The 25,393-nt window shown below is 40.1% G+C and overlaps 1 protein-coding gene across 1 annotated transcript in view; it reads left to right on the forward strand.

Annotated features, from left to right (window-relative positions):
- Nucleotides 1-25,393, forward strand: part of gli2a (GLI family zinc finger 2a) — an 83,545-nt gene that overhangs the window by 5,848 nt on the left and 52,304 nt on the right. Inside the window, exon 2 of the mRNA XM_026294661.2 lies at nucleotides 9,461-9,600. Within this exon, the coding sequence (XP_026150446.1) occupies nucleotides 9,486-9,600 (115 nt within the window). The 5' untranslated portion in view covers nucleotides 9,461-9,485. The remainder of the gene's footprint in view (nucleotides 1-9,460; nucleotides 9,601-25,393) is intronic.

The raw sequence follows: 25,393 nt of genomic DNA on the forward strand, positions 1-25,393 counted from the left end.
CTCACCTTTTACCAATTTACATGACTGCAGGACAGTCTGTTTAAGTTGCACTTGTGGATCGCATGTAGCCAACATTCCAAGAGAGATGGAAGGAAGTAAAAGAACAAGAAAACCAAACTGGACAGAAGAGACTGGGAAACCAGAAGATTTCTGTGTCACTGTCATGAGGCTATATGAAAGTGTTTCAATAGTTTGTGCGATCACTCTGCTGATGGTGGTTGTGACAGACACAAGTCATCACTACTGCACTGTTGCATTTTTCCAGTTGCCAAATACCTTAGTGTTGTGATCACTTTCATTTCTGGCATTATAGCATTACTACATTGGGTGGGAGATGTGAACGTCTCGAATAAGTTTGACCACAAACATTATCCCATCGCGATCCAACCTGTAGTGTTTAATTAACTCACAATCATTCAGTGTTTGGAGAAAATGTCTTCTTTCCACCACTGTGTCCTTTGCTAAAGAAACTCTGAAGCCTCTTAAAAGCCCTCCTCTCTACTCATTTTTTACCTTAGGAGCTGTTTTTAGGGCTAAGATGTTTTGTGAATCATTTTTATCTTTACTAAGATTTAGTCCTAAATTTAAGAGGAAATTCTAAAAATTTTCTAAGAATTTTCTTAGAATTTTGTCACTAGGAGCAACTTTTAGGCTTAGGAAGCTTTGTGAATACGGGCCCAGGTTTTGACAAGGATGAGACTGTGTGGAATGAAAAAGTTTTATTTCTGATTCTGCTGCATTGACTTTAATTTGTTGATTGTGTTGACTGTTGATTGTGAGTCTGGCAGCTAAATGGTTTTGTTACTGTTTTTACTGCTGTGTGTGTTCCTGTATCATCACTGGGCTGCCATCACCCAGAACCAGGATATTGCAGTTATTCAGGAGTTCATAAGATGTCTTATGGAAATAATGTTTTTTTAAAAACAAAGCTCACTGCAATGTTTTTTGAGACTAATAAGAAATCTAATGCACAGAGTAAGCAATAACAGGATTGTCTAATGTAAAGTTAAAGATGGCACAGGATTTCCTTTTCCTCTAACAAACTGAAGTGGTTCTCAGCTGCAGTGCTGCCACTGGAAGCTGTCTTTAACTTTAAATGTTTCATATTAAATGTAGTCTAAGACACATTTCTCTGTTGGCATATTCAAAGTTTTTATTTTATGCCAACTGACAAAGTAGTTTTTCTATAAATTTCAGAATGATAAGAATTTGTTTTATTTTAAATAATTGGTAGCTAAAGAGGACTATGGTGGCATACAAGAGCTCTTCTATGCTTTTCTTACTCTGTCCTTTGGAAAATTGACTTCTTGCTGGCCGGCACAATAAAATGTTAATGTACACCATAAGGCTTGTGAATGCAAGAAGGGAAAAGATCACAACTTCCCTTCACTGTATCATTATCCCTCTCCATCAAAAACCCAACAAGTTTTTTAAATGGCTGTGAGATATTGAGATAGACTGACACAGGCTCACAGACAATGGTATATTGTCTGGGATGTTTGCCACGGCCCTAATCTGATGCAGGGGCAGAAATTGGGTTCTATGTAGAGGCCACTGATGACAAAATGCAGCCAACATCCAGAGAAAGAAAAAGGGGTGGGGAGTGGGGTGTGCTTCAGCTCCCAATTTTTGGGTTTGTGTTGGAAGTTATGATTTACACTAGGCCCTCCCATAGCTACAAAGTTGATGCAGCCTCAAGGGCAGGGTGGTTGAGCTTCTTTTCTTACGTTTCCATATGCTGGGAGATATTATACATTCCAAATCATGCTGACTCAGTGCCAGGCCACAGTCTCCTCTCAGATAGAAGCCAGAGACAAGAGATGGGGGGGGACAGAAAAGTCAAAGTTGAGCTTGGATATGGACATGTGGTTGTCTTTAGCAACCAGCTCCATAAAGTCTCCCTCACAGCTTGTCTGTTGCTGCCATCATCTCCTCTCTCTTACTCTGGCTCTGAGCCAAAATTAGGTTTGTTCATGTTTTGTAATTAGCTCATTAGAAAGAAAGCAGGAAGAAAACTGTGCTGGGTATGTGCGAGGCCAGCTATCCACTACATTGTTTCACACGCAACACTTTTCAATATCAGGCTGCTCTCAGAGTGACATCAGGGGTGTCAACAGGTGGTCATACTGTAGCAAAGCCTTCCAAGAAAAAAAGTTTGTGAAGGCAGCAGAAAATCTGTGTGGAAGGATACATGCATGCTTGTTAGAAAAGCAGAAATTTTTCTTCCTAACTTTACTACCTCATACCACCCATCCTGTCTGAGCAGGCATATGTCGTAGTTTTCCAAAAGTGAAGCTTTCACATGTATCCACTCTGGGGAATGTTTTCTTTAAGCTCACTTTGTTGGAAGAAAGTGCTGAGGGAGGTTAACACTACAAGGTCTTATGTATTGATGTTCTTGAACAACCTCTAGTGATGCGTCCCAACCTAACACAAATTCACACTGACATTCCTCAAACCTCCATGGGAGTCCCCCTGCTGTCTCCAGAGGCCTGAGATCTGACTTGGAAGTAGGAGCAACTGGCCAGCAGTAGCCAGGAGTACACAACCACAGACCCAGACTGTCAGCAATCCCAAGCAGTGGTGAATTCACCACAACAGTGTGGAAGATACAACACAGTGAACCTAGACAACACAACTGGTGGCATACTCTTTAAATGTACAACGTGTAATATTCAGAGGAATCTAATATCAGAAATGAAATATTGTATTGATAAATATGTTGTCTTAAAAATACCACCATTGCGTTTACTTAATCAGAATGAGCCTTTTAGATCTACATAGAGAACAGGTCCTTTTCACGGAGTCAGCCATGTTGTGCCGCCATGTTTCTACATTACCCCTGAGTGGACAATAGCTAGCAAATCATGTTTTGTTTCAAAGGTGATGGCCATCATAATGGGAGGGTGTGGAGTGAAGGGAGCTCAGAAGGTTGCATTCTGTAATTTCACCACTAGATCTCACTAAATCTTTCACATTTTACACGTTGCACTTTTAATAAATTAATAATTGTTAGGCCTTAATAAGGTTAATTCTGTACCCTTGCCAGTTTCTTTTTATTACATGCTTGATTCTGTCCCAAGGCAAAGACAAAAGCCCATACCAGATCCATGTAGATTGGTCCCTGCCAGGGACTATGTGTAGGCTATGATCTCCACATCTGGTTTCTGTTGTGTAAGGGAGATGAGGAGATCATCCACAGGATATTGCCTTTACTAGCAGGGAAGGTCAGGTTCAGGGGTGGGATAAGAACTCATTTATGGGGATATTCTTTGCTGTTTTAGATGCCTTTTACATTACATCAGTTGCTAGCTACCCATTACTCTGTATCTCCTGGAATCCACTGGGTGGTTTTGGTAAAGAATTTGAGTCCCCTTGTAGAGTCTGCAAACTGTAGGTTTGCAGACTCTACAAGGGGACTACAAACCTTCAGACCTACAAGGGGTAGGTCTGAAGGTTTGCAACAGACAGGAGATTAATAAAAACTGGAATGTGGCAGAGAAACTTAATTTTCATGACTTTACATGATTAAAAACAGAATAGACAGATACGAAGAGTCTTGCTCTAGGACTCTATGATGGGTCATTTGGAATTGTGATTTGAATCACCCACAGGTAAAAGTTTCCTTAAAGCATTTAAGCATCACATCATAGAAAACATGCACATATTGCACCAATACTCTCCTTCCCGCTTGAGGAAGTCTGTTTCAACCTCTGAATCATACTAATGTGTCACCATCAGGCCACTCACAATCATGACCCTCTTACCTTTTTGGTGTTTTTGGCCCGTTTTCCAAAAAGTGATTCACTAATGGAGAATGTGCCCTGTCCTAGTCTAAACTTGTCTTCTTCCACAGGTCTCAGAAACAATGCAATTCTTTGCAGGGTCTCATCTGTCAACAAAAAACATTCTCAGTCTGATATGATGTGCTTTATGTTGGTATTATACAAATGTTCAATCTTACAATAATTTCAAATAAGTTGTGCCTACTGATATTTTTATTTTATCATATATTCTAGGTGTGCCCAGCTTTAATTTTGGTTTAAAAATGAGTACTTTTTGTTCTGCAGCAGTCAGGACTAAAAATGAGTTGTGTTGTCAAAGAAAGGAAGTATTTGGTAAGTGAAAAGAGCTCTCATGGAGAGAACTTTTGGTAAGTTAAATTAAAGGTTTGTCTTGAAATAGTTGCACGTTACTGGAAAAAGTCCAGCCAAGGTGGTTAGGGTTGTATTTTGTCTGAATTACACAAAGAGATCCCTACATCCGGATATAGTGAAGGGACAGCACAGTGCATGCAGTAAATGTAGAAGCATATGTGGTATCCCTCACCATTGCTTCCGTTTGCTTCCGCATCTGTCTACTTTTAAATCTCATTAGATCTGATGGTTCAAGGGCTCCTTTTCTGTGTACCAATGAGTTTAGCCTTTTGCCAACTTGAGGAATGGTTAGGAGTGCTTGACTTAAAAAAGCAGTCCATATTTACCAATCCAGCTGACACCTCAGACCTTTCGTTTCAACTATAACTTGGTGATGTATAGCACCTCTCCCTTACTGCCATTTTCTTCTGCTTTACAGTTCAACTCTCCAGTAACAGCAAAGTGGTAGCTGTGACTGTCTCCTGGTATGGTGTTTGATGATGAAAAATGGACTTATCTGAGCGTTTTATGCTGGAACTGCTGCTTGCTATGTCTGAAAACAACACCAGTATTAGCAGCAGTAAAGTTGTGGCTAAACCCACACAATATCCTAAACTAAACACTCCTTAAAGCTTGTGGTGAGTCTCTTAGTTGAGTGATAATTCACTGTGGACATTAATGACCTCTCCCACAATACATTTACACATTTAATTTGTTATTAATATCAGGTTTATTTACCCAAACCAGGGACACCTGTTAAGTTTACAGTGTTTAAATTGAATTTTTTTTTTTCCTCCTGGTCCTTATTTCAAATAGGTCGTAAAAATATCAATAATTAATAATCGACTGATATGAAACACTTTTGTTGTGATTTTCAGCCATATTGCCCAGCCCTACATATATGTATACATGATATTTAATGCTGTGGAACAAATTTGAATTACTTCATAATGAGTCGTAAGAGTAGTCAGTAACAGTCTAGTTCTTGTTGGTCAATCATCTGCCACTGGCTAAAGCATTGTAGAGCCTGATGGCAGTGGGGGTGAAGGATCTCCTGTATCGTTCAGTCCTGCAGCTCAGTGAGGTGAGTCGTCCACTGCAGCTGTTTCTCTGCTCCATCAGAATGTAGTGAAGGGGATGGTCAGTGTGTTCCAGGATGGACCTTTTTCTGTCTGCATCTCTCCACCACAGCCTCCACTCTGTCCAGCCTCATTCCAGTCACAGCTGCTTCAGCTTTATGCTGCCTTCTCATCAGACTGCAGCATAAAAGAGTACACTTGCTACCATGGTTTGGCAAAACATGTGCAGTATCTTTCTGCAGATGTCTAAGGACCTAAGCCGAAAAGGCCTCTCTGCCTTTTTTTATTTACAATGTCTGTCTTCAGTGACCAGTCTAACTTATTGTCCAGCTGCACGCCTAGGTATTTGTAGGTTGGCACCACTTCATTGTCTGCACCACAGATGTTGACTGGATAAGGAGAGGGTATAGACCTTCAAAAATGCACTAACATTTCCTTGGTTCTAGAGGTGTTCAATAGGAGGCTGTTTTTGTGACTCCAGTCACCAAAGGATTTTATCAGAACCCTTTACTCATTTTCTTGTCTTGATATACTATTATAGAGTTAAATTAATGCAGTATTTTATGATGTAACTAGGGCTGCAACAACAAATTAATATTATCAACAAAATTTGATCATAAAAATATTTGGCAATTAATGTATTTATAGATTAGTTGGATCTAGTGCTGTAGCTGCAGTGTCTAGCAATGTTGAAACGCATGTAAAATTCTAGAAAACAAGTGTCTTTTTAATGTGACTAAAATGTAAGATCTGTTTAAATGTAATTCCACACAAAAATTATTTGAGTTTATATGTACATGTGTAGTCAACTCAATGTTTAAAGTTCATATTTTGACAATAAAATGTTAAAAACACACTTATCATTTTGTAAAAGTCCAGTTAATCACTTAATCAAAAACAATCGACATTAATTAATTACAATACTAGTCATTTGTTGCAGCCCTTGATGTAATTAATTTAACTGTAACTGTAACAAAAATGTTGGATAAACAGATGAGATGTAGTGGAGTAAATGTATGGTCAAGAAGAATCCAGGATTAAAAGCTAATCAAACGGCTGTAAGTAGCCTGCTTAGATCTCAACCAGGTCTCAAAAACATGTCAACACAACATCACATCTATGATGAAGATGCAAAAATATGGGAAACAAAGCTATATTTTGGATTTTGGTGGTTGTTTTGTTAGCCTGCATGAGCATCACTGTCAGAAACCTGAGCAGAGGGGTCTGCAGGTGGCATAGGGGCAGGAGACCTCAGCCATCCATCTCTCTTGCGTTTGCCAAGTGAGCAGAGTGTGGGGCAGCAATGGATGAACCGGTTATTGTGTGTGTGTGCAAATTTACTTTGTGCCACCATGTCTTTGTGCATGCGTGTGTGCTTGTGCTGTCAGGAAAGAGAGCCTACCCGGATACGGATCCCACTGACTGAAAGATAGGAAGGAAGAAAGTAAGAAGAGCAAAGCCTGGAAATCTTCAAAATGAGAGGGCCTCTTTTGATGTGTGTTTGCATTCCTTTCAGTGTTGGTGAAAGGAGAGCTGTTGAACGGTAGTAGAGGAGAGGAACACTTGAAACTGAACAAGGCGCTAAGAAAAACACACACCAGGCCTCATAACAAAAGTTGCACGAGTCTGGGACAGAGGGGATAGAAGGTACATTAACAGACAGAGGAAGAGATATTGAGAAAGAAAAAAGGCACAGCAGTACTGTTTTAATGGCTAAATACCTACAAATGCATTAACTGTCAATGCTATAAGTCCATTATTAGACATTACAGTATTTCTTGTCATCTGTCTGCACTCCTCGAACATCTAAACCAAGCAGTCTTGTTCTTAAACTAGGCAGATTCTTGACCAAACTTCACTTTGAATATTTGTAAGATACCCCACTAAAGGCAGAAATTGGATTGGAATACACATTATTTCTCAGTGGAAAACAAAAAAATGGGGTTAGGTGACTCTGTTTGTTTTGTGGGTGGAGATAATCCTGCCCCACTCTCTGAAGTCCCCAGCCTGTGATCACATGGCACCAGAGGGAGGGGTAAGGGGAGAGGCTGGGTGGGGTGGGGGTACTTATCCTGTTCATGCCGCAACGGGCTGCCCAGCCAACCAGAAGATGAGAAAAGAACTGCACCCTTGTTTGTTCGCCTTTGGCCCCTGCCATCTGTCCTCTTGGTTCTTGACACCTGTACCAGCCCGTCAGAGCTGGGATACCCTGTTACTGGGGTCAACATGGGTCTGGCCTGTAGGGAGACTCCAGGTAGGGGGGTAATGTAACAGCTCCACTGAATTTAGGAGGGGAAGCATGTTAGGGTGAAGTTGCGGCCAGTTTTTGTGAAATATGCTGTTTTACTTAAATGGTTGTGTTGTTAAATCTAACAGTGCCCTGCACTGCACCTGCTAATTATTATTTTCTTAATTTTTAGGTAAATGATTTTTGCAGGTGTGTGTACCCCAAACCTCTCTTCATCAAAACATTGGCTTAAGGTTCAGAGGCAATTGGAAAGCAAATAGTTGGCATGCTGTAAAAGCATTGAAAGAGCTATTAATGCAGTGCCAGATGTTCATCAGACGGTGATGTTAAGGGGGAGGATTCACATTTATTTTTAAGGGGCAGGCTGCATGAAAGGCAAACTCTGTTGCTGTGGGCACTGCTGTGTTCATGGGCACATCTTGCCTGAGCCAAGAGGGTTCACTAGCAAAAACAGCCCATGTACCGGCCAACTCTGAATATGATAACGGCCCATGAAAAACTCATTAATTTCTATCACTAAGGTAATGTCAGAGCGACGGAGTTCTCCAAGACAAGACAGCCCGCTGGCTATCTCAAGGGCTTTTGGCAGCAGAAAAAAAGAAACAGATGCACCCTAGCCCTGTCAGTCGCCCACCTCTAATCGGCTTACATTGGCTCAGTGACAGGCGACTGGCACCTCTGAGGTGTCACAGACATGGCAGCTAGTACACACACCTCACAGCAAAACATGACATGTTGGATATCCACATGAAACCAAAAACAGCACTTCACACATTCAGCTAATATGACCCATATCACTGAACAATTACAGTTTCCTTTTAATGACTGTATCATTCTTACACTCATAATAACCTATTAGGGTTTATATTCACATATAATATATACACATTAGAGTGTTCTTTTTAATACACCCATTTGATCCATTAGGTTTGGTTTTTGTAGTCTTTTTGACAAGACAAAAATCATATTTATTTGAGTGAAAATGTATTTCGGCATTGCTGTTTCATAGTGTTGTTTGTGTCCTCTAGGCCATGTCACATCATAAACACGTTTGTTTTATAAGACATGAGGATGCAAAATAATTTAATTGGTATATTTGTGTAAAGTTTTAACAAACAGATTTCCTATAGCTGCCAACGGGTGTGAGGACAAAACCACAGTGCTTCATTCGGATGCCCTGGAGCATTCACATGCTATAATGTTATGAGTTTTCCAAACCTGCATACCCTATTTTCTTTACGTTATGAAATATGAAGTCACCCCTTTTGAGTACATCCAGTTGCTCTGTCTTGCAGTAATGTCTTCTTTAGCTTTCTGTTGAAATAGACAGATATTTCCTTTCCTGTCTGAAAGCAGGTGGAAAGCCGATGACCATCAGTTAGCTACAGAGTGTGGAATGACTGGTCGCTCTGCAGCTGGGAGTGGGTCATGTTTGCTCTTGGCAGAGTTTCTTGTAGGTCCCACCGAGCCAAATAATTGGCCTGTTGCCAAGTTGTCATGCCTTTAACACAGACATGAAGACTTTTTAACAGTGTGTGGCTAAAACCTCAGGACCACTTACATTTACAGTTGAGGAGCACTGTAAAGTCATGGCATGAAACTGACAAATCTGTTAGTTTTTAGGGCCTGACCTGGTATTAGTTACTGACACACCGATGGAGAAATTTCACTTCAGCTTTTATTTAGAAAGGAATAGAAATGTCTTTATTCCTGGATGGTCTGCTTATTGCTGAAAGGCAATATACATACTTTATTTAGCTTGAATAAGGGATGGAATGTGTGAAGAATTACATAATATGCCTGCTTGTTTTGGGTCATGTCGCTGGGTCACTGTTGCTGCATTTTCATCTCTCTTAGGAATTGCTCCAAATAACCCACCGTTTGTGCTTCTTGAAAAGCAAAATGTATTGGTTGTTTTACACTACTCAGTTCTTTCTTTTTTCCAGGGTCACACATGAAATGTTTAACTAACATTAGAATTTCTCTTGCCTCTCCAGTTTGCGACAGAAATTGAAGAGCAGCATGGAGACTTCAGCTGCCATAGCCAGTGAGAAGAAGGAGTGTAAGGGTTCTGGACTGGATGGAAGCAGCTTTTCAGAACTCCCAAAGAAGCCCTCACCCACCACTCTGACCAGAGGTAAAGTTGTTTTCCAGTGCTGTTCTTATTTACCCTATATTTCAGGTGTTTGACATAGGGTGGGCATACAGTGGCATCACATAGTTGCAATATAGTATGTAGTACAAACTGGCAGCGCAGTTCATATTAAAAAGTGGTAGAATATTGTCCTCTTCATTAGTGATGTTTTTCTGTAGGATCGTGTCCTCAGAGTGTAGTGCAGAGTTCAGTGCAGCGTTCATCTGAAATCTTGTGCCTACTCATATAAGTTGCAGAGTGGTACATGGAAAGGGGTGAGAGAGACATGGGAGCCACATGTTTAGAGATATCAGAGAATGGATAGTGAAATATTTTATAATGAGGTCAAAAGACCGTGTTCTCACCTCCCAAGTGTAAATTTTGTGAATTAGCTACTTAAAAAAATCTGGCATAGCAGTGAGTGATATGGTGAATCTGAGGCCTCTAATAAAGGTTGGCAGGAGGGAAGCACCTGTGAAATGCTAACAGGATACGTGATAACATTGTAGCAGTATTTTTGATGGATTTGGTGGCCTGCCATAAGGGGAGCCATAAACATTAATTGTTTAGTAATGTGGGTTAAGAAACTAGGACATTTTAGTGTGCCCTCTCTGGCAGCTCCACAAAGAGGCCATAAGTGTTTTCAAACCAGCCAGAAGAAAAAAACACTGTACGTGCAATGTCATGAATTATTTAGACATTTACACAGTTATGATCATTGTATGTCATGTAGGCTTGTAGGATGTTGAATTTTTCTAAACTTGCATCACTGAAGGAAGTAGCCAGCACCCATCAAGGGTTATTTGTGCTTATGTGGTAACACAAGACACCAGGGTTCAGAGTGTGCAAGATTCCTTTGTAGAGGTCATAATTAAAAGATGAGAGCTCATGTTTTCATTAGTGGATGTGTGATGAAAACTCGTCATTATGAGGCTGGAGGACCTTGTTCAGACTTCTGAGGTACTAGAGTTATAAATTACTAATGCCTGCTGGTGGAGAGGGGTGGTGGACACTGACACCCCTCAGGAAGACACACTGGCATCATCTGAGGGGCCACTGCAGGAATGTAGCTTTCATGTTGTTTTACTGTTTAATGAGGGGACTGGTGGCCTGCCATCACAAAGTTCAATTTGTCACATGGGAACAGTAAAAGTAGGACGTTAGTATGTGATTACATAGTTTTTGTTTTCAATGTGAGTATTCCTTTTTTTAATTAGTTCTTGAGTTAGAATGCATGCACAAAGAAAGATATGGGGCAAATAAATGGGGGAAAATAAATAAAGTAGCTTGGAAACATTCTTTGTAAGATGTCACAAACTGGCTTACTTAAATATTTTCATTTATTTAGCTTACTTGTATTTGAAATGGAATCACAAAGTACTCTACATGCACACTACATTAGAGTTCTTTATGCCTAAATATGAAACCACACAATGCAATAGTGTAACTTAAGCTGGAACATCCTGAGAACATCCTCATACCTATCCATTGTGTCAACTAACCACAAATCTCATAACTTGTTTCATGAGAGTTCACTTTGCTTGTGTTTCATGCCTTGCCTGGTTGAACTTGACTGTGTCTCTGAGTGCAAAGACATAATGGAAATGTATCTGACCTCAAATGCAGTGTGTGTGTCAGGGTCCAAGGGGAAATGGAGGTGGGAGGATAGAGGCCAGGGCTGCTGGCACAAAAGTGCATTTCAGGTTCAGTCCATATAATAGCAATCAAGCTTTTTTCTCAAGGCCTTGTTAATGGTTTCAAATGTGCACTCACATTTTGTGTGACAGCCTGCATCTGTCTCACAGCTACAGGACATGCATCCACAGGCTCAACCCTTGTAACCTGACTACCAGGCCTTGAGATTTACGAGTCTGTATTGGTTTGTGCTTTACCATGTCAAAGTAACACATGTTCAGATTAGGTGCCCACTTCCAGGACTGTAAAACATCTTATGGTTTCAAAGGAATACCTGTGATTAATGCAGCCCCACCCCTTTTATACCATATGAGTGTATAGAAAGTGCTTTATTTTGCTGCATTTCTCTGGCTTCCACTGAGGAAGAGTGACAGCTTTAAACACAGATCTACCAGCTTGTTGTTTTATGGCCAAAGAGAATTTTTTTCATCGTCATTCACTTTGGTGTTTACTGTACAAGGCCAGTGAAGCGGACGGACATGGTAACACTGATTATTTCTGCCTGACCAGAATGTTGTATTCATCTGTTTTGTTTGGCTGTAGTTTTTTGACTGTTGCTTGTGAGCTCCTGGCAGGGATTGATGTTCTTCAGCATATAAAACACATAAATATTCACATCCTTGGCTATATCTAAGGAGGGTGCCAGTGAGAGATACCACAAAAAATGTGCTTAAAAATGTGCTTGCTGTCTTTAAACACAATACAGCATTAAATCATCCCCTTGCGCAATCGTTTTTGATGATAATGGGTCAGCAACAAGTCCTACCAATCTAACTGGGCGCAGGCGTGGTGGCAGAGAGGGATGAAGATGAGATGTCTAGTATGATTGGTCTTGTTCAGGGCAGAGCATGGCTTAGTGATAAGAAACTGGGGGTTAATCATGGCCATCATAGCAAAGTCTCAGATGGAGCTCGAGTCTGAAGGGACTTCACTAGGGTGTCTGCACTGGCCTTTCTCTGGTGTTCTGGAGTGGGTCAGAGAACCATATCAACCCAGTCCACATGCCTCAACTCCCCAACTCTACAGAGAGAGAAAATAGTACCCCATACGCCCAACTTCTTCTCTATCCACAGGCCTACTCCAAAGGGGCAATCACTAATCTTCCTGAGAAAGAGATTTCTGTCTTTCTTTCTATGCTTTATAAATGAGGCTCTTATGCTGCTGTGGTCCAACAGACTAGGTGAGAGGTGAAGAAGGGGGTGGGGGACTTGTCTTGGCCAGGGATATGGATAGATGACCACATTTATGCCAGATCCCTGTACCCTCTTTGTGTTTAATTTCTTCGCCATACACATTAGTTGACAGAATCAGATAATTTATGCCCTACTACTCAGGTAAAAATAAATCCAGATGTGATTTATATTATCTTTCCTATTTAAAGAATTGCTGCAGATGGATTTACTTGTCTGTATACCCAAGAATCACCTACCCTGTCTCCTAAAGCCACCAATGTCATGGATTGCATTCTTAAGACCCCAGTGCAGAAAGAGAGTCAGCTCTATCAGGTGTCATCTACAGTAATGTTTTGTAACTGCATATCAAAAATGCCTTTCCTGATACTTGAGAAGATCTGGAAGCAACAAGCTTACAGGAAGGCCTATTGAAAAAATGCCAGTGTTGTTTATTTTCCTGTCAGTATATATAGCCATACACTATCAGGAACTCGCTGCATCCTCCAAGAATGACTTCAAGAGAGAATAATATTGCTTCTGTCCCGGAATGATTTTCAGTGTGTTTTACAGTTTCACTATTTGCAGTGTCAGCCTGATATGTCCACTGTGTACTGTATGCTGGGCCAGTGCTCATTTGATGCCACATTACTTTTTTATGTATTCACATATTTCCATGCAGCCTTAAAAAACATTGCTAAAATCCTTGACTGGGTCACTGCCTAAATTACACTGGTTGGCTGGTACTTGTGGCTTTTATAAACAATTAAATTGATTGCTTTCCGATTCACTCAACACCACTCCTAGCTTCCATCCTTGCATCTCATTTTCTATAAGTCTTATCTAGAGTTCCACTTTGGGGCACTGGCTAGCCAAGAGAGGATTTAAGGATTAGATATGCTAAGTGAAAGCAGACTTACAACAACTTGTTTTCTTTGAGGTTTTTTTGGCCTTGCTGATTTTTGTAAAAACCAAAAAGACAGCTTTTGGGGCCTTGAGTAATTGAAATTGCTGACTATCATTGCCCATCACAGTGCGTTCTTATCACACAGGTGAAATCATGAGAAGGGACCTGCAGTAGAAGGCAGTGTGGCTCTCCTGCAGAGACTCGTAGCAAGGTCACAAAGGCTTAGCAACTAAATATACTGTATACACTGTTACATATATTGTTACTGATTAGAAAAATTTTGTTTAGAAATGAATTATACAGCAGGTTTCCTCTGATCCTTTTTTGTATTTCTACTTAAACACAGTGTGTATCTGTAAAGTTCAGAAGAATTGTAACCTACTGAAAGTAAAGCGACTTCCTTCATTTGAAAAGAAATATCTCAAGACAATGTTTATTTTAGTTAATGTTTAGAAGACACTTTTAAAGGCTAATGTAAAGCAGCCTGGTCTTCAAATTATATTTCCTGAGCCAGTGCTATAGTAAGTTGATTCAATGGAGGATGGACAGCCTTTGGCAGGCCTCTAATGTGGTAATAAAACATAAATCAGGCTCAAACGAGAGGACATTTCTGATATTGGTTGTTTCCTTAGAACGCATTGCCTCTGCTTCAAAGTCTCCAGAGTTAAAACAGCAATGTGGTATGCTTTTGGCAATGTCTGAAAATCTAAATCTCTCTTTATCATAGGCGACTACAAACACAGGACCAAAAGACAACATGTTAAATTCTTCACCATTTACAAGCAGTGGGAGAGGAGGTGGGGGCAATATATGGATGCTTTAGGGGATTAACCAACACCCCGTCACCCTACTTTCTCTCCCCATTCCTTGAGACTTTCCCTTCTCCCTGGCTTGTATTTCCCTTTCTCTTTTTGTGCTTCATTCTCTCTTAAACAGAAAGCCTTTTTCCCAGCATGCAGTGTGTAATCCAGGCCCTGTATCTAAGACACTTTCTGCCTGTTATATTTGTTGGGCTGATGGGCATCTTTCTTTCTTCTTCTTCAAGGTGTTTCCTCAGGCAACCACCACCTATAAATGGGAACGCACCACATGTTATTACTTGTTGAAATTGCATGTTGGTTTATTTCTATGCCGTAAACTCTCTCTCCCTGTTCTACTATAAGCCTCAATCTGCATCAGACGTGAGCCACCAGTCTGCCAGCATCAGTTACTTTCATCCATTATTGTAGCCCTAACACTCAAGGTTCAAGTGAAGCAAAATAAACGTCCAAGGAATTTAGACGGGGTAAAACAAAAATGTGTGCTAGTTGTAAACACAGGCAGGAGGCGCTTATATAAACTGGCCTGGTTCCTATGGCTGAGTTGCTCTAGAGGCGGACAGTTTGTGGTCAGGCTCTTCCGGTTTGGATCCCTTCAACCACAAACAGCCCCTCAACTCCACCACCACCATCACCTCGCCTGCAGAAACTGTTGTGATCTGCCCTCGTAGAAACTCTTCTGGAAGAAAAGATATAATCACTGCTCTGTACAGTGCAAGGAAGCCCACTCGCCCATGATGAGACATGCATGTCTGCAGTTATTCAGGCATAAGTAATAAAGTCTATATTGGGTGGAACAGATGTGCCGTGGTTAGGACTCTCACAGCAATAAGGATATGGGTTGGAATCTGTTGATTGACTAGGGTCTTTCTGAGTGGAGTTTGCATGTTCTCTGGCTTCCTCCTACAGTCCAGACACAGGCAGGTTAGGTTGATTGCCTGTAGGTGTGTGTGTGTGTATGGGGGGGGGGTTTGCATTAAAATATGCATCAACATATACATCTCTATTGAGGATGGTGGTAAATGTTAGAAAATGTTCTAGACCAAAGCAGTTCAGTTGTGTTTTTGAATAAGCCAGTGGACAATAGGTCTTTGCAATTAATACCTGGTGTAACTGTGTTGTAGCCACCCCAGAAAGCAGGGGAGGAAACTGACAGATCTAAAGTTTCACTGCTGGTGCTCTCCAACCTCTGTTTGCATTTAGCAATTAGCCTAATCACAGAGAGCTCTGGTGCAGAGTCACACAGAGCCAGGCTTGTTTATCCATGTCACCTGCTAGTCTGTGGGTGAACTAAGTGAAATGAGCTTGATTCAGACACAAATAAAATGGCCATAGCTAGAAGCAATAAATGTGCCTGATCTGTGGCTGTGTTTGCAGTAGATGCAGAGGAACTCCATAAACGTTTCTGAAAAAATTAACTTTTACATATTTTTTTGCTCACTTGTCCTGGAGTATGAATCTTTCTCCATCAGTAAGTATCAATTTGCTACAGTGTCAAATTTTTTCTGAGAATGTGCTACTACTACTATAGCTACAGCAAAGCCAGTCATAAGGCCCCTTTAGAGTCGTCATGGTTCCTAGCACAAAGCAAACAAAATACTGCCATATGGAAAACTGGGCTGTAATGTCATTCATCATACAGCCACAGAAAATATACAGGAATAAATTGTTTTTTGATTGTTCAGTGGTAACAGTGTTGAATGGTGGCTGTGGGAGCTTTTTGGTATGAGAGATTCTGATGTTTATAGAAATAGGATGCATAAGATTTGCATCTTAAAATTCTCCTTGTGTCATTTTCAAATATTTCATGTGCCCCTCAGCTGAATCTTGTACTCAGTGCTTTACAGTTCCATTTTGGATGATCCCAGTGCAATACAGATCCATGATGGAGGTGACAGACTTTCAGCTTAGCAGATTATTCAATATAAAAACACAATTAAATAAGATGTTGTTCTGTCTTTCTTCGATTTTGTGATTACACTGTAAACCAGCAAATGCACAGAAAGATTTAAAAGGCAATTTGAAGACTTACTAGATTATTAAACTCAGATAAGGTGCAAGCATGAGTGATAAATTTATAAGAAATGTAAACAAACACTATGAAAGGCAGAAAGAAGAGCCCTGTTTACAAGGAAAACAAGAATACATGTGATATTTTGGTCCAGGTGCAGATGAAAGGTGAATTAAACAAAGGCTGACTTTTAAACATGTGCTGTCATTCATCCATTCATTTATAGAACCCAATAAACAATTAAAAGCACCCTGAAAGCCTTTTTTGTCGAATAATCATTTATAATAAATGAATTAAAGTTGTCTTCTGTGAAGATTATATTTACAGTTCTCATTTTTACAAATACTGTGCTTTAACTTCATTACATAAGTCGAAGGAGCTGCCTGATAAATACTACAAATAAAAAGGGTTTGTTGAATGAAAGCCTGTGTGTGTGTGTGTGTGTGTGCGCGCGCGCGCGCGTGCGTGTGTGTGCATGCGCACGTGCATGCGTGTGTTAGTATAGTACATAAGCCTGTTGTGTTTTGTTTGCCAGGTAATTTCCTCAATAGTGTCAGCTAAGCCTTAGAATTCTTGGCTGGGGCTTCAAAGAGAAGGGTGACCCCCTCATAGCAGCGAATACAGACATGTTCATGGCAGACATGGTTCTGACACATGCACACTGTGAGCAGATTGTTTACCAGACTGACCATCATCATGTTTTATGTTTGCCCAGCGATATATAGCAGTTGTTTCAGGAAGAGTGTAGAAATGTCTCAGCACATATGAGTACATCAGCTTGTTTTTCAGGTGGGGAATATTCACATTCCTACACAAAGAAAATAATACAAAACAATACTAGTGTCATTGTCATTTGCAGTTCTATACTCACAATGTACTGTATTTATAATATACTGTATTTGCATTTGTTAATTGTGGTCCTCCTGCAGATTTAGATAAAAATAATAATTGTGGTCATAATTTCATGTTTGAATATCAGGTGTTGATCTGTATTGTTCTTTACTTACATTCTCCACAGCCGTTGTGTTTGCATTTTTTTTTTATTTCACATTGTGGTACAACAGTAGGAAGGTTTGCTGTATGTCTTACTAATAATGAGCCTATTCCATGCAGCCATAATTATGATCTGTTATCCAAGGGGCTTATAGAAGCTTTTGACACACTGAGAGTCTGTATCTTGGCTATGGACAGAGAGCTTATGAAAACAGCTTGCAAATCCAACTGTGGACAGCATTTTTAAATTGAGATGTCTTAGTGTGAGTGTACAGTCTCACAATCACCTCCTGACCCTATAAGTTTAGTGCAGCCTGTCACCATATCATTGTCTTATCAGAGATTATAAAGTTGGCATCAGCTGTCACGGTAAAAGATAGTACTGTCTGACATGTTCTGGCATGGTGCTTCCTCAGTTAGTCCATTAAAGGTACTTTTTCAAATCTTAAATGCAGATGACGGTGGGGTTTTGACATACAAAATACAAATGAAGTGTTATAGGACATGTAGCTAATCTAAATCTAGTAAAACACAAATTGTATAAATGTATTGGCAAGAACATGTGTGCATCTGTTGTCTTTGTATAAATACCCTGCACATTTTCTGAGTCTAAGCTTTGAAAAAAGAGAAGATACATAAGTGATAAAAGTACAATAAATCCTCTTTATTCTGCAAAGTTGTAGTCTTAGAGAGAATATGGCCCCTCTGAAATTCCCATGGAACAAAAAGGGAGATGAGGAGGTAGTGGTGAGGGAGATGAACAGGAAGAGAGAGAGAGGGTACTCAACTAAAGAGGGGGTATTGTTTACATATCAAGATGCTTCCGCTAACTCCCAGGAAAAGCAGTAATTTGCCTTGCAAGGTTTTACAGTTTTAATTTCGCCATTGTGCAGGGTATAACCCCTTAATTATAGAGGAGGAAGTAGCCCTAAGCCCCGGACAGGGGGTGAGGGCTCACAATGCGCCACAGTGAGTTTTGGACCCTTCTTGCCTTTCCCTCACTCTGGATCTAGATTTCTCACTCTTTTTTAATGTAGCCATTTTGTTTCTTCCTTAGCACTTGTGGGGTAACTGGGAGCTTGCCAGTTAATGCTTCCATTCCAGGTAATCTCTCTTTCCAGACCAGCTCTATTTGTGAATATTTATAGAGGTCTTAGCATGGAAGATGTGGGATCAGGACTGTTGGGGAATGGCACAAGCTTGCAAAATCCATTACAGACTGGAAATCATGGCATAAAACCATCCACCAACTTTTGGAAAACTGAGTGCAAAAGTCATCTTTGACAAGTTAGACAATTAAAATCCAGATAGGGTACTTCAGTTGCAGACGAGTAAATACTGGGTCAAGTTATGAATGTTCTAAGAAATATATAGGGTGAAATATATGGATACTGCAAAACTATCAACAAGTCATTAAGTTTTGTATTCAGTCTAAATAAATGCATTGAAAGTTTGAATTTTTTATTTATTTTAAATGCAGCTTTAGTTCAAGTGACAAGTGCCCGAATCTTAATGGAAGTTCATTTTCTGCAAGTCACTTTAAAATCCCAGTTTTTACGCAACTAAAATGACCTTTCTTTCACATTGATACATGCATTAGTACACATCAATCATGTCAAATAATTTGACGTTTTATTCAATCAGGCTATTCAATAACATCAGGAACATCTAACTTATTGCTGAAGCTAATAGCTTAGATACCATACTTAACCAACTTTTACTATTTGGCACTACAAATTTTAGATACTGCTTTGGGTCCACTTGTCCCCTTAGAGGGAATGGTGAGCATCAATATAAGATCAGTCTAAATGATCATGAACCATTTCTCTCCTGATGGGAGGGGTTTCTTCCAGGGTGACAGAGCCCTCATCCAAAGGGCATGAGGGGTCAAGTAAATTGTTTGATGAGAATAAAAACTATGTGAATCATATGCTCTGGCCCTTTTAGTAACGAGGTCTCAACCCAGTGCATACCTATAGACAAACATACACACTCTCCACCACCATCAAAACATCAAATGACGAGTTTTGGTGGTCATCCTTCCAGTGGAGTTCAGACACTTGTAGATTTAATGTCGAGATACACGGATGCTGTTTGGGCAGTACATTGTGGCCCAGCATCTTACGAAGGCACTGTGTTGTATTTTTCTTTAATATGTCATTACTCTGCAGATATATTTGTAAAATAACTCATTGGTATTATTTCACAGTTTTTTCTGTCTCTGACTTTCATTGTGCCCCTCCTACTCCCTTCCCTTACTCTCTGACACACATTTACCTGCACCATTAGGTTGTCACAACATATATAACCTGAGTTGATCCCAGACCTGAGCGAACCAAGCTTTTCCAGGGGCAAAATGCTGCAGTGGCCAAACAAGCGCACTTCCTCATGGCCTAGGGTGATGGGCACAACATGTAGCAGCAGAAGCAACCACTGGTCCTAATAGGAGCTGACAAGTGGCGGTCTGACAGGGGGAGATTGGATGACTTGTGCTGGTTGATAGCTATTCAAACAGAGAGCTGTTTCTGTAGGTGGTTTGTAGAGTGGATTCCTTTAAAATAGTCTTTGTACAAGAGAAACACTCAACTAGTGGTTTTGCTCTTGCTTGGCCTCACTATAATTTTAGACCTATACCAGGTTGGTAGACACACATATATGTATAGGCATATACATAACTCCACACATTAAGCATAAAAGTCTTAAGGTGTACATTTAGAAGATGGCAATCATGTGGGATTCTGGATTATGTAGGAACCATGTTTTGACAAGAAAGTGTAAAAGTAGATTCTCTCTGTTTCTAGAAGAGAACATAAACAATGTTTCCACTGTTAAGACCTTTACACACCAGGAGCAACGTAAAGAAAAAGGGAAAGAAATGCACCACAGATATTCATATCAAACGTGACACGAATATGCGACTACGGGTTATAAAAAGTCATGCTACAAAAGATGGATTCCTCATTGAGCGATGATGACCTTGTGCAGATTTGACTAAATAAAAGCATAAAAACGTAAAATGTGGTGCATCCAATACAACGCACAAGAACACTTGCTTTATTGCACCCAATCACACTCATCATACAGTGTATATTGCCAATAACTAATATCTCTGTTTTACCAGGATAGTTCATATTCTGTCATGATTCTCAGATAAATGGTAATAAACTGTATTGTTATGTTTTACGTTGCTCATTATTGTATACCATTTATGATATAAAATGTTGTAAGGTTATGTTGGTAGATGACTATAGCATGAAAACAAGAACCTGGGCAAAGGGTTTCACATAGTCACTGTTGTCCGTAAACAACTGAGTAGGATATAAACAGACTGCTGCCATAATGAAACCCTGCGGCTTATTTTTCTGATACACTGTCCTTTTACCCGTTACCATTGTAAAAACTTTCCTAGCTGAAACAAAGTTAATAAGGCGGTCCACCAGGTTGGATGTTTTTAAGTAAAGAAAGTTAATAAGAGAGTTGGCCAGGTTGAATATTTTTAAGTAAAGAAAGTCAAGACGGTCGGCCAGGTTGGATGTCTTTAAGTAAAGAAAGTTAATAAGACGGTCGGCCAGGTTGGATGTCTTTAAGTGAAGAAAGTTAATAAGACGGTCGGCCAGGTTGGATGTCTTTAAGTGAAGAAAGTTAATAAGACGGTCGGCCAGGTTGGATGTCTTTAAGTGAAGAAAGTTAATAAGACGGCCTGCCAGGTTGGATGTCTTTAAGTGAAGAAAGTTAATAAGACGGTTAATAAGACGGTCTGCCAGGTTGGATGTCTTTAAGTGAAGAAAGTTAATAAGACGGTCGGCCAGGTTGGATGTCTTTAAGTGAAGAAAGTTAATAAGACGGTCGGCCAGGTTGGATGTCTTTAAGTGAAGAAAGTTAATAAGACGGTCTGCCAGGTTGGATGTCTTTAAGTGAAGAAAGTTAATAAGACGGTCGGCCAGGTTGGATGTCTTTAAGTGAAGAAAGTTAATAAGACGGTCTGCCAGGTTGGATGTCTTTAAGTGAAGAAAGTTAATAAGACGGTCTGCCAGGTTGGATGTTTTTAAGTAAAGAAAGTGAAGTTGGTTGGCCAGGTTGGATGTTTTTAAGTAAAGAAAGTTAATAAGATGTTCTGCTAGGTTGGATGTTTTTAAGTAAAGAAAGTTAATAAGACGGTTGGCCAGGTTGAATGTTTTTAAGTAAAGAAAGTTAAGGCGGTCGGTCAGGTTGAATGTTTTTAAGTAAAGAAAGTTAAGACAGTTGGCCAGGTTGAATGTTTTTAAGTTAAAGAAACTTAATACGATGTTTTTAAGTAAAGAAAGTTAACCCTCAGGGGTCGACAAACGCGCCAGCACGTTTTGCGGCATCTTCTCCTGAGAACGCCGAAACAAACTTAAATTACTCCGTCAAAGTTTGATTGTACAGATAAAAGCAATATATCATTCAAATCTGTAAAGGGTCTAGTTTTAGTTGTATACCCTCATAATAACCCACTCGGTCACACATTCATACACTGGTGGAACAGCCACCAGGGGCAACTTGGGTTTCAGTGTCACAGTGACACTTTGGCCTGTGGACCAGGGAAACCAAGGATCGAACCACCAACCCTCTCGTTCATGGTCGACCTGCTCTACGTCCTGAGCCACAGCTGCCAAAATATCTGCTTGGTTTAGGAAACACCAAGACATCAAGACAAATTCCTAGTACTGTGAAGTGTTCTTTGCTGTACCTGGCAATAAAACCAATTCTGATTCTGATTCAGATTCTGAAAGGAAAAGATAGCAGTGGAGAACCAGCATTAACAATATTATAGAAAATGTGAAATGAACAGCCATGTCTCATGTCAAAGGTACATACATTGTGGACAGATCTATCCAGCCTAACCTCAATCACACTATAGAACTTCACCTTGAGTGTGTCGTGAATGCCTAACGTTGCCTACCCGTTCCCCACAGAAAGAACCTACAGTAAGCTGGCTGATGAAGATCACAACTGTGCCACATGTGGATCATTATCAACAGCCAGGCGGGAATAGTTAAAACTTCAATGTGCTCTTAGATTGCGCCTTTGAAGTAAGGCAAAGGGAAAATACTTTCTAATCAAGGCCTTGCAAAAACAAAAGCCACAATACTCAAACTCTAGACTCTAGAAAGACCATCTCCAAATTATAGAGCCAGATGGTTTTTGATTGTTTGTTTCTACTGAAGGTAGAATTAAACCAAACAGTCATTTGTTTATTTTGTCCTTAAAAGCTGAACAATAGTTTCTTTTGGGGATTCTTTCAGAGATAAAACAACATTTTCTAGGTTTAATAATTAGAATTCTGTGCTGGAGACACACTATAAAGTCAATAAATCTGGGGTTTTTTTCCTTTCTTTTTGGATGGAGTCAAGATACAGTACAAGTCTTTACTTGGTTTTTGCCTGGAGCCCGGAGTTTAGCATATGTCCACACAGTAATTATTTCACTATGTCACCACTCTAATGGCAAGTGTCACAAAGTCTGAGCTAACATATAGAACTGGGGAGTCTCATTTTGCCCCTCCTGTTGAGGTTTGCAGAAATCCTACTGTAATCATTACAGTTAATCTGACTAAATAATACCTAACCAACAGTCCCTTCAATTTGTTCCCCAAATGTTTTCATACTGTATGTTAATGAAAACTCTCATTAATTCCGTCACAGTACACTTTTACAATACAGTACAAAGGACTTACGAAGGTAAGTCAAAAATCTTATAAAAGGATCACCAAAGTTTGTTATATACAGATGTACTGCAGTAGAATGTAAAAATATTTTTAGTTTTTACACAGATCAATATTCAACATTAGTCACAAATAAAGGTCATCGTCAAAGTCAGAGGGCAAGGTGTGCTGATCATTAATCCCTAATATGGGCAAAAACACCTACATTTTCCATAATGCAACCATAATGCAATAACATTTTAGTTTTCAGTCATGTAAAGCTCATTTTTACAGGCACTAAAATTGTGCTTTGAGTCCTTTTTACAGATGATGCCCTCATCTCTCTAAACCAGGGGTATTCAACTAAAATTTAAAGAGGTCCAGTTAGAGAAAATTTCTTGAAGCAAAGGTCCGGAAGATCATAATGTCTAACTAGTTAGTGTGATATATATTTAAGTAGCCTAGTAGTTTTATCAACATCTGCATGTAATCAATACCTGACTGTCAAATCAAATGAATTCAGTACAATTCAAAAACTTTCTGACAATATTTATTGTCATGTAACATACAACTGAACATATATGTATGGCTGTAGATATGTATAATGTTCTCTCATTAACTACGTTCTCTCTCTTTCTCCGTCTCACTTTACAGTTTCTCTCCCTTTGTTTTCTACATGTATCGCTCTTTTTCTTTGTACTGTCTTTTCATGCAGTGTTGCCAACTCGTCAGTAAGGAAAGTAGCTATTGGCTGTCCTAATAGTCGCTAGAAGTCGCTGAATATACGTCATCGCGTAATTTGCATAATGTCCATGGCACATGCTGTAATTGTGATGGACGCTTTTGCCAACTTCAGAAATGGAAAGTAAGAGACAATTGTGATTCTTTATAAGAAATAAGGGACAGAATAAGGGACACTCAAAATATTTGTACTGTGCCATATAATGTAGCATGACGGCCTGCAGTTAATAAGTTCTCAGAACTAAATACATTTGCCTTGCTGTAAATGACTGAGGCTGTTTGAGTCAAATGCAGTGATTTATTTTAGACAAAGAACATTTGACCTTTTTTTATTTTATTTTATTTTTTTATTATGCCATGCATCAGTACAGATCACACACATACATGATCGCACGCGCGATTCATTTGCAGTCGGGACACGGAGGCGTGAACACTTCCTGCTGTGACTGCAGCTGGGAGGGAGGGACTGCTGCGAGAGGACTGGGCCGCCTGTGAAGGCTTTGGGACGGGGGAGGGGCCCGCGGCTGCAGCTGATTTGCCGTCTTACTGCGGCAAATTGAGAAGTGTAAGAATGGTGCAGTACAGACACATCAGCGTCTCCAAAAGTCTCAAGTAACACCAGAAAAAGTCGCCAGATTTGTCGCTAGTCGCTTAAAAAAAAGTGTCGCTAGAGGGGTCTGAATACTCGCTAAATATAGCGATAATGTCGCTAAGTTGGCAACACTGTTTTCATGTGTAACTTGCCTCTAGCGCTGTTTACGCTGTAGAGTCATAATGTTTTCCGCCTGGGATGCACAGACTTGATTGGCTGAGTGGTATCACGTGGGATGGCTCAACTCGCATGCAATTGGTCTGTGCGTTTCCACTACTGTAAAGTCTAAAAAAGCTGCTCCGGTGGAAATAGAAGTGCCCCGTTAGGTTTTAAATCACAATCTTCTGTTTTGGCTGTACGTCCGGGTCCGTATGGGGCGGCTTCTGGGTCCGCACCCGGACCGCGGTCCGCCTGTTAGTGACCTCTGCTCTAAACCCTTGCAGTTTCAGGTTACATGGAGACCAGGGTTATAGTGAGTTTTGACCTTAACCAGAACCTTTTTTAGTTAAAGTTTCAACTACAGTATGTGACTGTGTCCTTGTCATTTCCATCACTGAAACACCAACCAAGGAACTGCAGAAATAAATGTCAAATTATGAAGTGATGATTATGAATTTTGTCTTATCTTTGCTGTTTTCTGGTCATAGGTTTTTATATAAACAAAAATTTTGGTTATGTCATTTTTGAGCAGTAGTCTTAAAAAATGGCCCAGGGCCTAACAGGTTAAACCAGCAGCAGGTCTCTCTGGTTTGACCTGCTCAGTTTCTCCTGGTACTTTGCAGCACCTTGGAAAAGCTGCTGCAGTTCTTCTGTAGATTCAGGCTGTCCCAGTGAAACACTCTCTTCATATGATCCCAGACTGAATCCACACTGCCCAGATCCAGGCTCTGTGGGGGTCAGACCATCTGCTGCAGGAGTCCTGATTCTTCTTGCCCCTGAAAATAGTTCTTCATGAACTCTAGTGGGTACTTCACGGCCTTGTTGTCCTGCACAGTTGCAGGATGCACTATGAACTGGGGATCAATTAGACACTTGATGGTGTTGTGTGATAAGAAAATGAAATATATAAACTGCTTAAAAGTTTTGCACAGTACTGTGGCATTTTAATAGTGTGGATGGTTTAAGAGGTGTTAATTTAAGGTATTTTACATCCTGTTGGTTAGTTTAATGCATTTTAAAAGCTATACACAAGTTATATGTAAAGT

This window comes from Mastacembelus armatus, chromosome 21 (assembly GCF_900324485.2).
Source record: "Mastacembelus armatus chromosome 21, fMasArm1.2, whole genome shotgun sequence".
Classification (NCBI taxonomy): domain Eukaryota; kingdom Metazoa; phylum Chordata; class Actinopteri; order Synbranchiformes; family Mastacembelidae; genus Mastacembelus; species Mastacembelus armatus.